We start from the raw sequence: 11780 nt of genomic DNA, 5'->3' as shown, positions 1-11780 counted from the left end.
GCGTTGAAGTCGCGTCGCAGTCGACGCAAGCGTTGGCGTTGGCCTTTAATGGTCAACGCTTCACAGTTAGTCGCAGTGTTGGCAAGAAAAATGGCTGATCTTAGCGGAAAAACAATGAAATAAGTATATTCGTTTCTATTTGTAAATATCAGGAAGCTTTTCTTATCAATAATTATTTTGTTAGTTTTCAAAACAAGATTTTAATTAATTTCAAATTAAATTATTTATATTAATTTTGTATCAAAAAGTCGTTGGAAAAACGTTAAACTGGCAACTCTAGCTATATAGTCGGCGGCTTCCAAGACCCTCTGCTGGGGAGAGCGATAAGGCAAGGGAGATTATGGGAAGGAACCCTTTTTCTTTAGAAGTCTATTTTTTGTTATCTTGGCTTAAGGCTTATCCCTTGGTCTTGAAAGCTAGCCTCTTGGTGATTCATTTATCACATTTCATTATCAATTTCCCCCGGATGTGGATATAATTAATCAACTAATATTAACAACTAAAAGCAAACAAAATTATAGAATAGTTATCAATTTACTTGTTTTGCATTAATCGCAGACCCTTACCCCATCTTAATGTACGCTCCGATAGGCTTAAAAGTGTAGTTTTAGGAAAAGTTTGATCCTGAGGAACACAAAGTTTTGTAAAAAGGAAACCACTCAGGGACTTCGAACAACTTTGGCTTTAACTCTAGTAACCATTTCAACCGATTGAGCCACGAAGTACTGAAAAAAAGTTTTCACCTTCAACTTTTACACCATTTTGAGGTCTGAAAAGTTCACTTCCGAAGGTGCAATATGAAATTCATGGCCTTTAACAGAGTGCAGTTACTTCAGATTTTTTCATTAAATTTAGACTTTTTCCGCTCTGATTTCCAATCCCCGGGACTCAGGGCTGCGAGCTTTGAGCACTTGGGCCAAGTGGCAATCGATTTAATGCCGCGCCTGCCCGGCTTTCCATCCGGAAAACTCAAGTGCGCATTTGAATTTCAATCAGCCGGCTGCAGCGAAATAAATAAGCCACTGATGACGAGAACGATGAGCTACTTCCATTCAGGCCCACTTCTCCTCTGGCCGGTCAGTGGGTTTAATTCCCAACACCAACAGTGATGGGAAAGGTACAATAGTTCAGGAATAAATTTAACTTAATACGGATAAATTTGGAAAAATGAACTAATATGAACTCGAAGCTGGAGCTGTTTTTTTTTTTAAAGTTTGAATATTAAAAATTATTATATTAGCTATCAATATGCAACTTTCAATTAAAATAGTCTAAAAGTACAATTAAATGGAATAAAAGAAAGTTATATCTTTTTGGGTGAAAATATAACTACAGTTGTAAAAAGTAAACAATACATTGTAATAAAGATTACATTATACCATTGCAGGGTCGTAAAAATTTTAGTCAGAAGCTTGCAAAGCAGTGAAGGAATCATTTCCGACTCTATAAAGCATATATATTTATGATCAGGATGAACTGCCAAATCGATCTAAGTAGGTTCAGTCAAAAAAAAAAATGTTTGAAATTTTTTCAAATTTTTATAAGGGGTTACATCGTTAAAATTTTCCAAAAATTAAAAAATAAAATATCAAATAATTCTTTATATTTGGAAATTGAGTAAGCAGATTTATTAAACTGACAAAAACTATCATGAGCTTTCCGACATTAAAATTAATGCGTTATTGGCTTAGTTCTAAGTTTTTTAAAATTTGATATATTGAAAAAATGGCCATATAAACATATTAATTAATAATGATTCAAATTACGCGAATGTTTTAAGATTAGTAATGATTCGATTCTGGCTTTTCAAAGTTATTTTCTTTCCAGTTTTTTCGTGTACATATAATAACATCATAGAGGTTTCTGTGAAAGAAATATGTGTCCATAGATATTTTCCAACTCTATTCAATATGGCACGCATCGCCCCCTCGTGCCGCCATTGCAGCATCGAATAAATTGCGGATTCCGAGTCCGAATCTGATATTCTGCACTCACCGTTTATGATTCTGGTCAGCTTAGAGCGTCGCGTGGAGGAGGGACTTAGCATGCTCTCCCGCCGACTGCTGCTGGCGCTGCTGGCCCCATTGCCGCCCGGTATCCCATGGTGACCCGTGCCCGCTCCACTTCCAGTTCCGGATCCGGCTGCCGAGTCACCGTAATTGACATTCAGCTGGGCCTGTGCCTGTGAGCCAAAGGAGCTTGTCGTCGATGTGGAGTACAGGCTGCTGGCCGATGGACGTTTGCTGAACGGGGATGGGGCTCCTCCGGATCCAGAGGTGGAGGTACCTGGCGCTGTGACGGCAAGCGAGGTACGGGGCAGGTCGCTAAACACAATCTCGGCAAAGGAGTCGATGCTGGCCGAACGCTGCAGAGCACTGCTGTCCTTACGCCTGCAAAGAGAAGAAGTAACCAGAATGCTAAAGTCAGGAAACACGAGGTCGGGATTCCGGAGAAAAGCAGGGGGAGAGGGGATGACTAGTGGGACTTGATCTAGGGACAAGTGCAAACTTGCAGAGTATCGTAATTACTTCACGCTGTCGGACATTTTAATGAGCTGCCCGCAGACCATTAAGCGGCACTGCGGTCACTGGCCGGCCTAGTTGCCATAATGTGACCATTTTTTATGGCCAAGTCAACAGAGAAAGCCGCTCGCCGGGGGGAAACGGCAAGGCAAGTTGGCCGGGCTTTCAACACTGCAAAGAAATTATACAAGCTAAGTGGGGGATATACGCAAGCATTTATTGTGACCATTATACTTGTACTAATTCAGCATCAAAAGGCTTATGAGAATTGCTATTATCATATCACGCAAATCGGGCAATATATTCTGTTTAGAGTAAGAGGTTTTTTTCCAGTGCACCCACAACAGTGGACAGCTGGCGCTAATGCGGTGCTGTGGGTAATGCTGACAAAGTTGACGCATGTTTCTATCCAAGCGTATTTCTTCATTCGAGCTAAACACTTTTCTCTGCTTTTTCCGCACTTTTCTTGATGCCAGCTTGGCTGGCACGCTTTTGCCCATGACTGGCCAAGTTTATGGCCAGCAGCAAATCGAGGCTGAATGGAAGGGGGTTCAAAGTAAACTGCAATTTACGGTCCACTTGACGGCCTAGTAATGGATTAATTTGCCGGCTGCTTGGGAACTGGGATGGGCATGGCTTTGATGGCCATAACTTGCAGTTCACGATTCCGCTAGATGCACAGCAAAGTTTCGTTTGGAAACTTTGTGTTGTGCAGCAGCATATTTTGCTGTGTTTACAGTGCCCTGAATTAATTCACAAGCCGCACACACAAATTGGTTGACAACACACACCATCCTTCCACCCCGCCCAGCCGTCGCTCTTTTGCTCATTTACAGAATTTGCATAATCAGAGTCACGTTGCGAAACTCGACCACATTAAGCACGCCCCAACCTTGGCAACTTTCCCTATGCCAGCAACCAATTTGTCCTCTAATGAAAGCCCATATATTAATGCGGGTTCTATGGGTGTGCGTCTGCTGGTGTACATCACGTCGTATGCGCAACATTTTCAATTAAAACCGCAAAAGCTGTCGACAAATCTCAGCGCCCTCGCAAAAGTTAATTCCAGCGAGAAAAGCGAGGGAGGGGAAGTGCAGACAGAATACAAGACGAAGACCTCTTTGCTGATAGATGCATTTGTACACACACTAATTCTGTTAATCCGAAACCATAATAAACCGAAGCCCGCTCTGCGATCCCTGTCTTTTACTTGCCATCAAACCCACCAGAGACAATTAAGTGAGTTTGCAATTAAACACATTCATAATTTGCCAACAGCTAAATACGCTTAATCAACGCAAATTCAATCAAATTACGACGCTTTTAAGCAACAAACGAAGTGCTTCCCCATGCCCCCAAACGGAACCCTTTACCCATCAACCCCTCAGTTTTTCCTTTTACACTCTACAAAAAGTTAGAAATATGTTCAGGGTGTTGGTGATACCAATAACCTGATAGGAGGACTTGATGGCTTTCATTTCTTCAAGTGTTCGTTAACATCCTGTAGTGAACTGTGGTGCGAAAAGTTGTGCTCGTCATCGTCCTCGTTGATGGGGATGGTTGAGTGAGGCTCGGTTCGTATTCGGTTTTGGTACGGGTACGGAAGAAATAGAACCCCAAGCCACAGACATATTTCATGGCAGGCGACAGGCGGTAAAGTAGACCCTAGTTAGCTCTACTTGACTTGCTCCTTGCGGCTGGTTGTCCTTGCCAGTTGTCAACCTTCTCGCTGGCGTTGGCCTGCGATGCAGATGAGGACTGACAGGCGACCATATGCCCCGTGTCCTGGCTGACTAACCTCCGCCAGATTGCAGCGTGTTTGCCGGCAAACCTCAGAGCAGGAGCTGTCGATAATAATGATTGTTATTAACTTATGCATACAGGCGCCGGGGCCCAAGCACTTTAACTAACTGCCAACTGGCGGCAATAAGTCAAGAGACCTGCCCAAACAGAAACTTGGCCTGTGTTTTCCCACCGAAAATATCAACAACAGAGCCAAGAATTCCGTTTGACAAGGTCGAATACACTCAGCAGGTGAGCATGTCGACCTGTATGTTAAATAAACATTCAAACACTGACAAAAGCATTTGTAAGATGAGATATATCTCAGGCAAACATATATATTTTCAGAGAAATAATGATGAACCATTGTTTAAATATAATATACTAAAATCTAAATATCATTTGCTTTTATTGTAACAATTGTTTTTGTAGTACATTAATTTGTGCTTGAATAATTCGAATTCATATAAAAACATTGTTCTCTCTGTAAATTAGGACACCTAATGCTTTCTCCTGAGTGCCTTTTCATGCCTGGTTTGTCATTTTGGCTCCGTATTTACAATTTTCACACAACTCCCCTGAACCCCTCAACCATCTCCATCGCAGGTGATTTCCAGGCAATGTGCCAAGAATAGGTGACACATCCATGAGCACAATCCTTCCCTTACAAGGATGTGTGTTGTGCTTGAATGTCTCGCACGTTGTTCGCCAAAAGTGGCATGAAATTCTATAGAAATTTTCGGCGTGCCACCAGGAAAACTCCTTAATGCTTTTCAAGGTGCTTTTCCTGGCCAGAACCTGGGGGGGGGGTGTAACTGTCAAGCTAGTGTGGAAAATGCTCTTAATAAGGGCTGGCTGCTGCCAGTTGATTCAGATCTGGCTTGGCAGACTCAAAACAATTGACTGGGACATGGCTTAGTGTCGCCTGCAAAGTAATTGGATGTGAGTGAAAAGTGCATTTGGGAGGCATTCAGGGAAGTTGGTTAACTCTGTGGACATGAACATGAATGGCGATCGATATCCCTTTCGGTCTCTGATTTTGGCCTGGACAAATGAGCCGTACATTAGGCCTAATGACTGCTGGCCAACTTCAACCGGGCGACTCTTTCAGGGTCACAACAACTGCCAAATTTTGCGTTTTGTCTGTCGCTCATCATCAGGCCTCAGAGTTTCCATTCGCATTTTCCGGCCTTTTATGCGAAACACATATACTCATACACATGGAAAAATATATATACTAATTGGATATAGAAGTTATAGTTATTAAGATTGACATACTGCTTACTTTTTGCTATTCCAAGAATGGTTTTGTAATTAATGAAAATGACATTATCTTTATCATTTAAAAATACAAATCCTTTTTTCTTTGCTAAGTGATATTTACTGTTCGAATTTTTCCTGAGTGCATGCCACCCCCCACAACAAAGGCCGCAAAGTGAAACTGAAAATAAATCAGAAACAGAATGGCGACGATGCCACACAAATTGATGTTGACATCAGAAACTCGGCGACTTTACCGAGGCTTTTAGGTAAACTTTTGTTTCTTTTTTTGGACGCGAAGCCTCATGCAATTTATAAAATTTTACACTACATAACCTACCGCTGCCGCCCACACAGCCAAGCTAATGAGTTTTGTCATTGTATTTGTTTTCACATCTGACTCTCTCTCTCTGTGTGTGTGTTGATGGGGGTTACTGTGTGCATGGCGCACTTGACGTATGCGCAATTTTCAGTTATGGCTCGTTTGCTCAAACTTCCAGTGGCATCTTGTTGTCTTTCGGCTGCTCAGCCATGTAGTTCAGTGGCAAAGTCGGTGGCGGCAACAAGACGCACAAAACTTTATCCACAACATCAGACTGGCAACTCGGTGGCAGGACCTTGTTTTATTGGCATCGCTTCGTGTCTTTCACATCTCTGTCATACCGCGTACATGGCAAGGGTTTTATGAATCTCACATAAGAGAGAGAGGGGAAGGCTTACCTAAATCAACACTTCTCAAAGATGCCTACCATTATTAATTATTAGAAAGTACCTGGGATAGATCTGTAACAATCTAAAAGATCAAAAAATACCTTATTTATATATTCAAATCAATTTCAAGCTTATTCCTACTTTGTTTTACAAAGATCAAGTCTACTTAATAGCTTACTTTCTTTTCTTATCTTATCTTTCTATAACATCCAAACGTCTGAAAATTAAGTATTGCTATATAAAATATGAAATTACCAGGTAACTTATAGTCGACTTATCCAATTTCAATGCTTTAACTCTCTTAAAATGGCTGCAGAGCAAGTTTGGGCTGTCGCTCGCCTTCCTTTTCTCTGGCTGTTGGCTCATGAATAATGCATTCACAATTAAGCCAGTGAGGACTGAAGAAACCCCAACTAAGACCTTAACTGGGGAGTAGCTATTTTCGATCCCCACTCACTGCTAACTCACACCGCCCCTGCAGTTATTATTATGCGCATTGCTGGTTTCTACTTCTACTTTTGCCACTTGCGTACAAGCTCGTTCACTCTAAATTTAGCAACCTAAAGTAGTACAAACAGAATAACAAGGACCCAAAAATTTGACTCCTTTTGTTTCAGTTTTGTGCTTTTCGCATTTGAAAATATCAAAGTTTAAACACATAAAACAGCGCTCGGAGTACTCCCATTCTTGCTGCTCTTTGTTCAAATGCACCCTGGGATAAATACAATATACTATACTAAATACTATATCTTGGAAAAAAAAAATGGTATTTACACTAACAATACCGACCGATATGTTTGTTATATAACTTAAATAGTCAACAAATGATTCGATTTAATCAACAACTATAATGGATGTAAATAAAATAACCAACAAAGGATATGCATTGCCCATTGTTCCTTCCTGAATGTCCTGCTGTCAGAAAAGAGAGGGAGAGAGAGACGAGCGTTGCAATCAGTGTTCGAGTGGCAGTGGGAGTTTGGGTATCGGGAGGTCCTTTCGTACCTCCTGCGGCTTGTTTGCCAAAATGATTTTACTCTCCTGACCATGGTCGCTGGCAAGTGGTCCACTGCAGAGTGGAGACGAGAGTTCAAGGCGTAATCTTTCTGCTCGTAAATTGCTTAAACCCGTCAGGGACATGTGGCACAGTGCACTTCTAGGTTTTATTGGCCAGTCTGGGTTTAGCTCCCCATAAATGATGCCAAACTACAACTTTCCTCTTGTTTCCAGTCGATAAATGTGCTTGCATAATTAATAAGGACACGTTTGATTTAGCCGCAGAGGCATTGAATCGTGTGAATTTTGTAGTAGAAACTGAAGCTAAAATTGGGATAACTCATTTAACATGGATCTCTTCTCAATTATTCAGCATTTGGCAAATCAAATAAACGAATAAAACCGCAAACGAAAAAAAGGAATAATTTTTAGTGGATATATTAAAATTGTACATTGGTATTCATTTAAATTTCCTAAATCCATATTAATTGGTTTTATTTTACCTAATCAGTGCTCTTGTGTCGCAACTTGTTTTATAAGCTTGGATTATTACTTAATTGGTTTCCCCGAGGCATAGCTTATGTTTCCCACAAGGACCTTTAAGTCCACCCACGTTTGTCCAGCTGCGGTTTGATTTGTACAACTTATCGTGTGGAGCAAGTGTGACGTTAATTAACACAGCATCACCTGGAGGAAGAGCGGGGTAGGTATCCCGGGGCGTGTTAATCCTGCAACTGCATGTGTCTCCATTAGCCTGCCGTGAATCATAACGAATGAAGACAAATGCGGCACTCGACCGCCGGCCAAGCTGCTAGCCCGTCATCACCACGACGTCCACGGGCTCTCGTTCAACCTCATGTGGCCAGCCATTAGGTTGGTGATAGACACGGGAACACACGACCGAGATCAGCTTTCCAGGTACTTGGGGGTGCAAATGAAATTAGCTAATTGCACCAGCTATCTCCAAGTCCCCCAGTCCACCAGTCAGTCAAGGTGAATGTTGACAGCGCAGAGACAGCGCACTCACAAATGCAGAAGGCGCATGGGACGGGACAGGACAGGGCAGGACAGGATGAGTGGTTGTAAATTACGTATACGCACCTCTCCCAGGACAGACGACGTGGCGCCTCCTCGCCAAGTCCGAGGCCCAGGCCGAGTCCCAGACTCTGGACCGCATTGTCACCCGGCGGCGGTGGCTGCAGATTGGACCTGCCTGCCAAGGCGCTTGATTGATGCAGCAATTTGGCCAGCCGCGTGAAGGTCGTGCTCGATCCAGAGCTGGATCCGGAGCTAGATGCCTCCGCCAGCGGTAGTTCGTGGAGTGTGTGTTCCCGGGCCAAAGGAGTGGTGGCCTCCGAAGAGGCTGCGGCTCGCTTTCGGGCTGCCAGGCGATAGGCACGCGCTGCCACCACATGCGGGGCGGGTATCCTGAAAACGGGAATATTGAAGATTAATATCGCGACGGTGAAAAATGTTCGTAAGTTGTCAGAAGATAACAGTAATCTATAAGGTGCCACCTTTGAAGATCTCCGTCTTAGCTTATTTATTCAGTTATTCTGACTAAGCTAGAGTGTTTGGTTTGGTAGCAGATTTTCTGTGCTTAAATAGATATCTTAACTTTCAAGAGAATTGCTTAGAATTGGTTGAAAATGTAATAAAGTCTGATTTCATTTTATATTGATGGTTGAGCCATCAACTACAGTTGATTGCTTTTTCGGAAATATGTAGTCGTCTCCTTCCGGTAGCCTAGTTATGTTCTTGATTTATTATTATTGGCATTTCTTGTTCCAAATTCCATCCTTTTTTCTTACAGAAAACTATCAAATTGGTTGACTTTTTATTCGTTTTGGACCCACCTGAGCAGCAGGGAGCCATCCGCATGGCACTCAAAATCGTCGGAGAGATGGAATAGTGAGCTATCGCCCAGATGTTGCAGCTGGTGCAGATGCTGTTGGTGTTGCTGCTGCAAATGCTGCTGATATTGCAGATGTTGCTGCTGCACTTTGCTGTTGCTGCTGCTGCTGCAGAAGGTGATGATGATGGTGGTGGTGGTGGTGCGTGGCATGATGCTGGTGCGGTGTGCTTCCAGAGGATTTGCGCCTGTACACCAAATTGCTGTCGTCTTTTGGCAAATTCAATGATTTCACCATCAGCGTGTTGTTGTTGTTGGCCAAATGTGTGTTGTTGTTATTGTTGTTGCTACTGGCGGCATTGTTGTTGCCGGTGGTGGCATAGCTGCTGCTGCTGTTGTTGCTGCCACGTGTGAGGAGCGACCAACGATGGCCACTGGCACTGCCGCTGCGGCTCTTGCTAGCCAGCAAACGTTCATCTGGAAAAGTCAGTTAAATCGGTGGGTGAAATCGTATGTGGGCTTATACCCCAAATGCACTTCCCTTATTTTAATCATAACAAGGGCTGAAAAGCTGTCAAAAGTTTTTAATTACATATTCTGTAGCCACAACATGCCACACCCACACATTGCCGCGAAGGCAAGGATAATGTTGTAAAGCGTTTTACATTATTTAACTATTTGCTTTTGCCTCAAAAAGTGGGGATGGTTTTCCCGGAAGCGGACATTCCACGAAAGAAAGTAGTTGAAGCTTTCCTTAGTTTATTTTTGAAATGACCTTTAAATTTAATAGAATTACTTTGAGTGGCACATACAGATGATGCCCCATATTAAAGCTTTAAAACAGTATATTTAAATTGAAAGAGCTGCAACTCTTTAACTCTCACAGCTATTTGCTGTTTTGTCCAGCTTTTCCTTTGAAATTTCTTGTGGAATTTCTCTTTGCTATTTAACTTTTTCAATAATGCTTTCATAGAATTTTCTGTAGCACACTTTTTTGCGCACCAAACATTCCCTTATTCCTGAGATTAATTAGTAAATTGAATCTGATTAGTTTACCGGATTCAATAAAATGTATTCAAGCATGACAGTTAGCAATGAGTATAGGTGAGTGCCTTTAAAGCAAAGCAAGGTATTCCATAGTAAGCTGCTTCAAAACTTTATTTTACATTTACAGTCTATGGAAGAATTTAAAAATGAATTCAAGTTGAGAAATGTAAGGCCTGGAATTGATTTCTGGCTAATGGATAATATATCAATTCGAGTTCGCTATTGGTTTTAGTTCAGCCACAAGTGTTATCTAACTATATACAAGAAAAGAGAAAAAATGGACTTCAAAGATTTCTAGGCGGCATAATATTAAAATCAAACTATAAATTGATCTAAATTCTTTGCGATACACAAAATGCATGAGTTAATATTTCCAATTTTCCCCTTAATTACTCCTTTAATAGAATAAACACCGTAAATATCGATAATGAATATGTCTATATAATATATGCCAGATTGAAGCTATTATATTTGCATCATTAATTGGTGAAACGTGATTTTTCAGGTTTTACGTTCCTTTTATAAATAAGCGGCTTATGAAGAACAAAGCAATTTTAATTTGACACTTTATTTTTCCGACTTTTTTTGCGATATAATTAACTGGTCATAATTGTTTCGAACGCAATGGCATGTACGCACCCAATTGAAATGTTTGTTTGTCCGTGTGCAGCGAGACGACCGGAAGTCCTGGCACAATAATGGCGGGCAGTGTGCGCGACCGTAACAATGGCGGCGGCAGCTTGCGGCTGCCCGTGCGCGATTGTGAGCCGGATCCGGATCCAGAGCCACCGCCGCCCGCACCGCCAGCTCCTGCAGCGGCGGCGCCACTCTGCTGCTGGGCCCTGGAATCAGACAGAGAGAAGAAGAGGTGAAAGTGAGAAAGTGTTTAAGGATGCGACACGTCGCGAGAAGGACACCCGGCGGTGCGGAAGAGCAAAAGAAAGTGACAATAATAAGTTAATGCTATTATTTATTAAGTGCGACGAGTGGGGAGTGGCAGCAAGTAAATGCAATTATTCGACGTCCTCATTGCACAGCTCCATGCCATTTCCGTTCCATTTGCATGTGTCAGCCACCCCTATACATTCGAACAGCCCTTTACTTTAACACCCTTTTTTTCTGACACACTGGGTCAAAGGTTGGGATGTTGGAAATACAAATTATATTCTTCGATGTTTGTCATCTGTGAGAAAAATCTTTCTCAGGGGGGTCAGAAAGGGCATAGCTCTCCAATTATTATTGCGATTTGAAGTTTATTTATTTTGACTTTTATTTAAGCGGTAAGTGAACTGCTGCTGTGGGCGTCCCTTGAGTGCTTAAACTAACTCTTAAATATCGAATATTGCTTTAATCTTTCAAACTACAAAAATATAGAAAAATAGAAAGGAAACCAACTTCCGGAAGCTGAAGTTTATATACCCTTGCAGTTCGGCATTTAATTTGTGTCGGAAATCGATCATAGCAACGACTGAAATCTTAGAATATATATCAATTAATCAATATTTATCGAAATTATAACAGCCATTTTTGTATGACAAATCAAATTTTATAAAACTCATAACTAAGCTAAAAATGCTTTAATATCAATTCGGAGAGCTTTCCTGTGCTAG

At 41.8% G+C, this 11780-nt stretch overlaps 1 protein-coding gene across 3 annotated transcripts in view; it reads right to left on the bottom strand.

The window, feature by feature from the left end:
- Nucleotides 1–233: 233 nt before the first annotated feature.
- The window catches only part of LOC147643048 (uncharacterized), a 31848-nt gene continuing 20301 nt past the window's right edge, over nucleotides 234–11780 (bottom strand). For 2 of the 3 annotated variants that reach the window (XM_086836981.1, XM_086836982.1), the window contains 4 exons: nucleotides 10810–11012; nucleotides 9128–9600; nucleotides 8373–8699; nucleotides 234–2390 (listed from right to left, as the gene is read on the bottom strand). In XM_086836981.1, the coding sequence (XP_086693107.1) occupies nucleotides 1763–2390; nucleotides 8373–8699; nucleotides 9128–9336 (1164 nt within the window). In that variant the 5' untranslated portion in view covers nucleotides 9337–9600; nucleotides 10810–11012 and the 3' untranslated portion in view covers nucleotides 234–1762. The remainder of the gene's footprint in view (nucleotides 2391–8372; nucleotides 8700–9127; nucleotides 9601–10809; nucleotides 11013–11780) is intronic. The other variant, XM_086836983.1, reaches the window with a different exon arrangement.

This window comes from Drosophila serrata, unplaced genomic scaffold, assembly GCF_035046125.1.
Source record: "Drosophila serrata isolate PLE 108 unplaced genomic scaffold, ASM3504612v1 contig_295, whole genome shotgun sequence".
Lineage (NCBI taxonomy): Eukaryota > Metazoa > Arthropoda > Insecta > Diptera > Drosophilidae > Drosophila > Drosophila serrata.
This window is presented reverse-complemented; position numbering and strand designations above follow the sequence as displayed.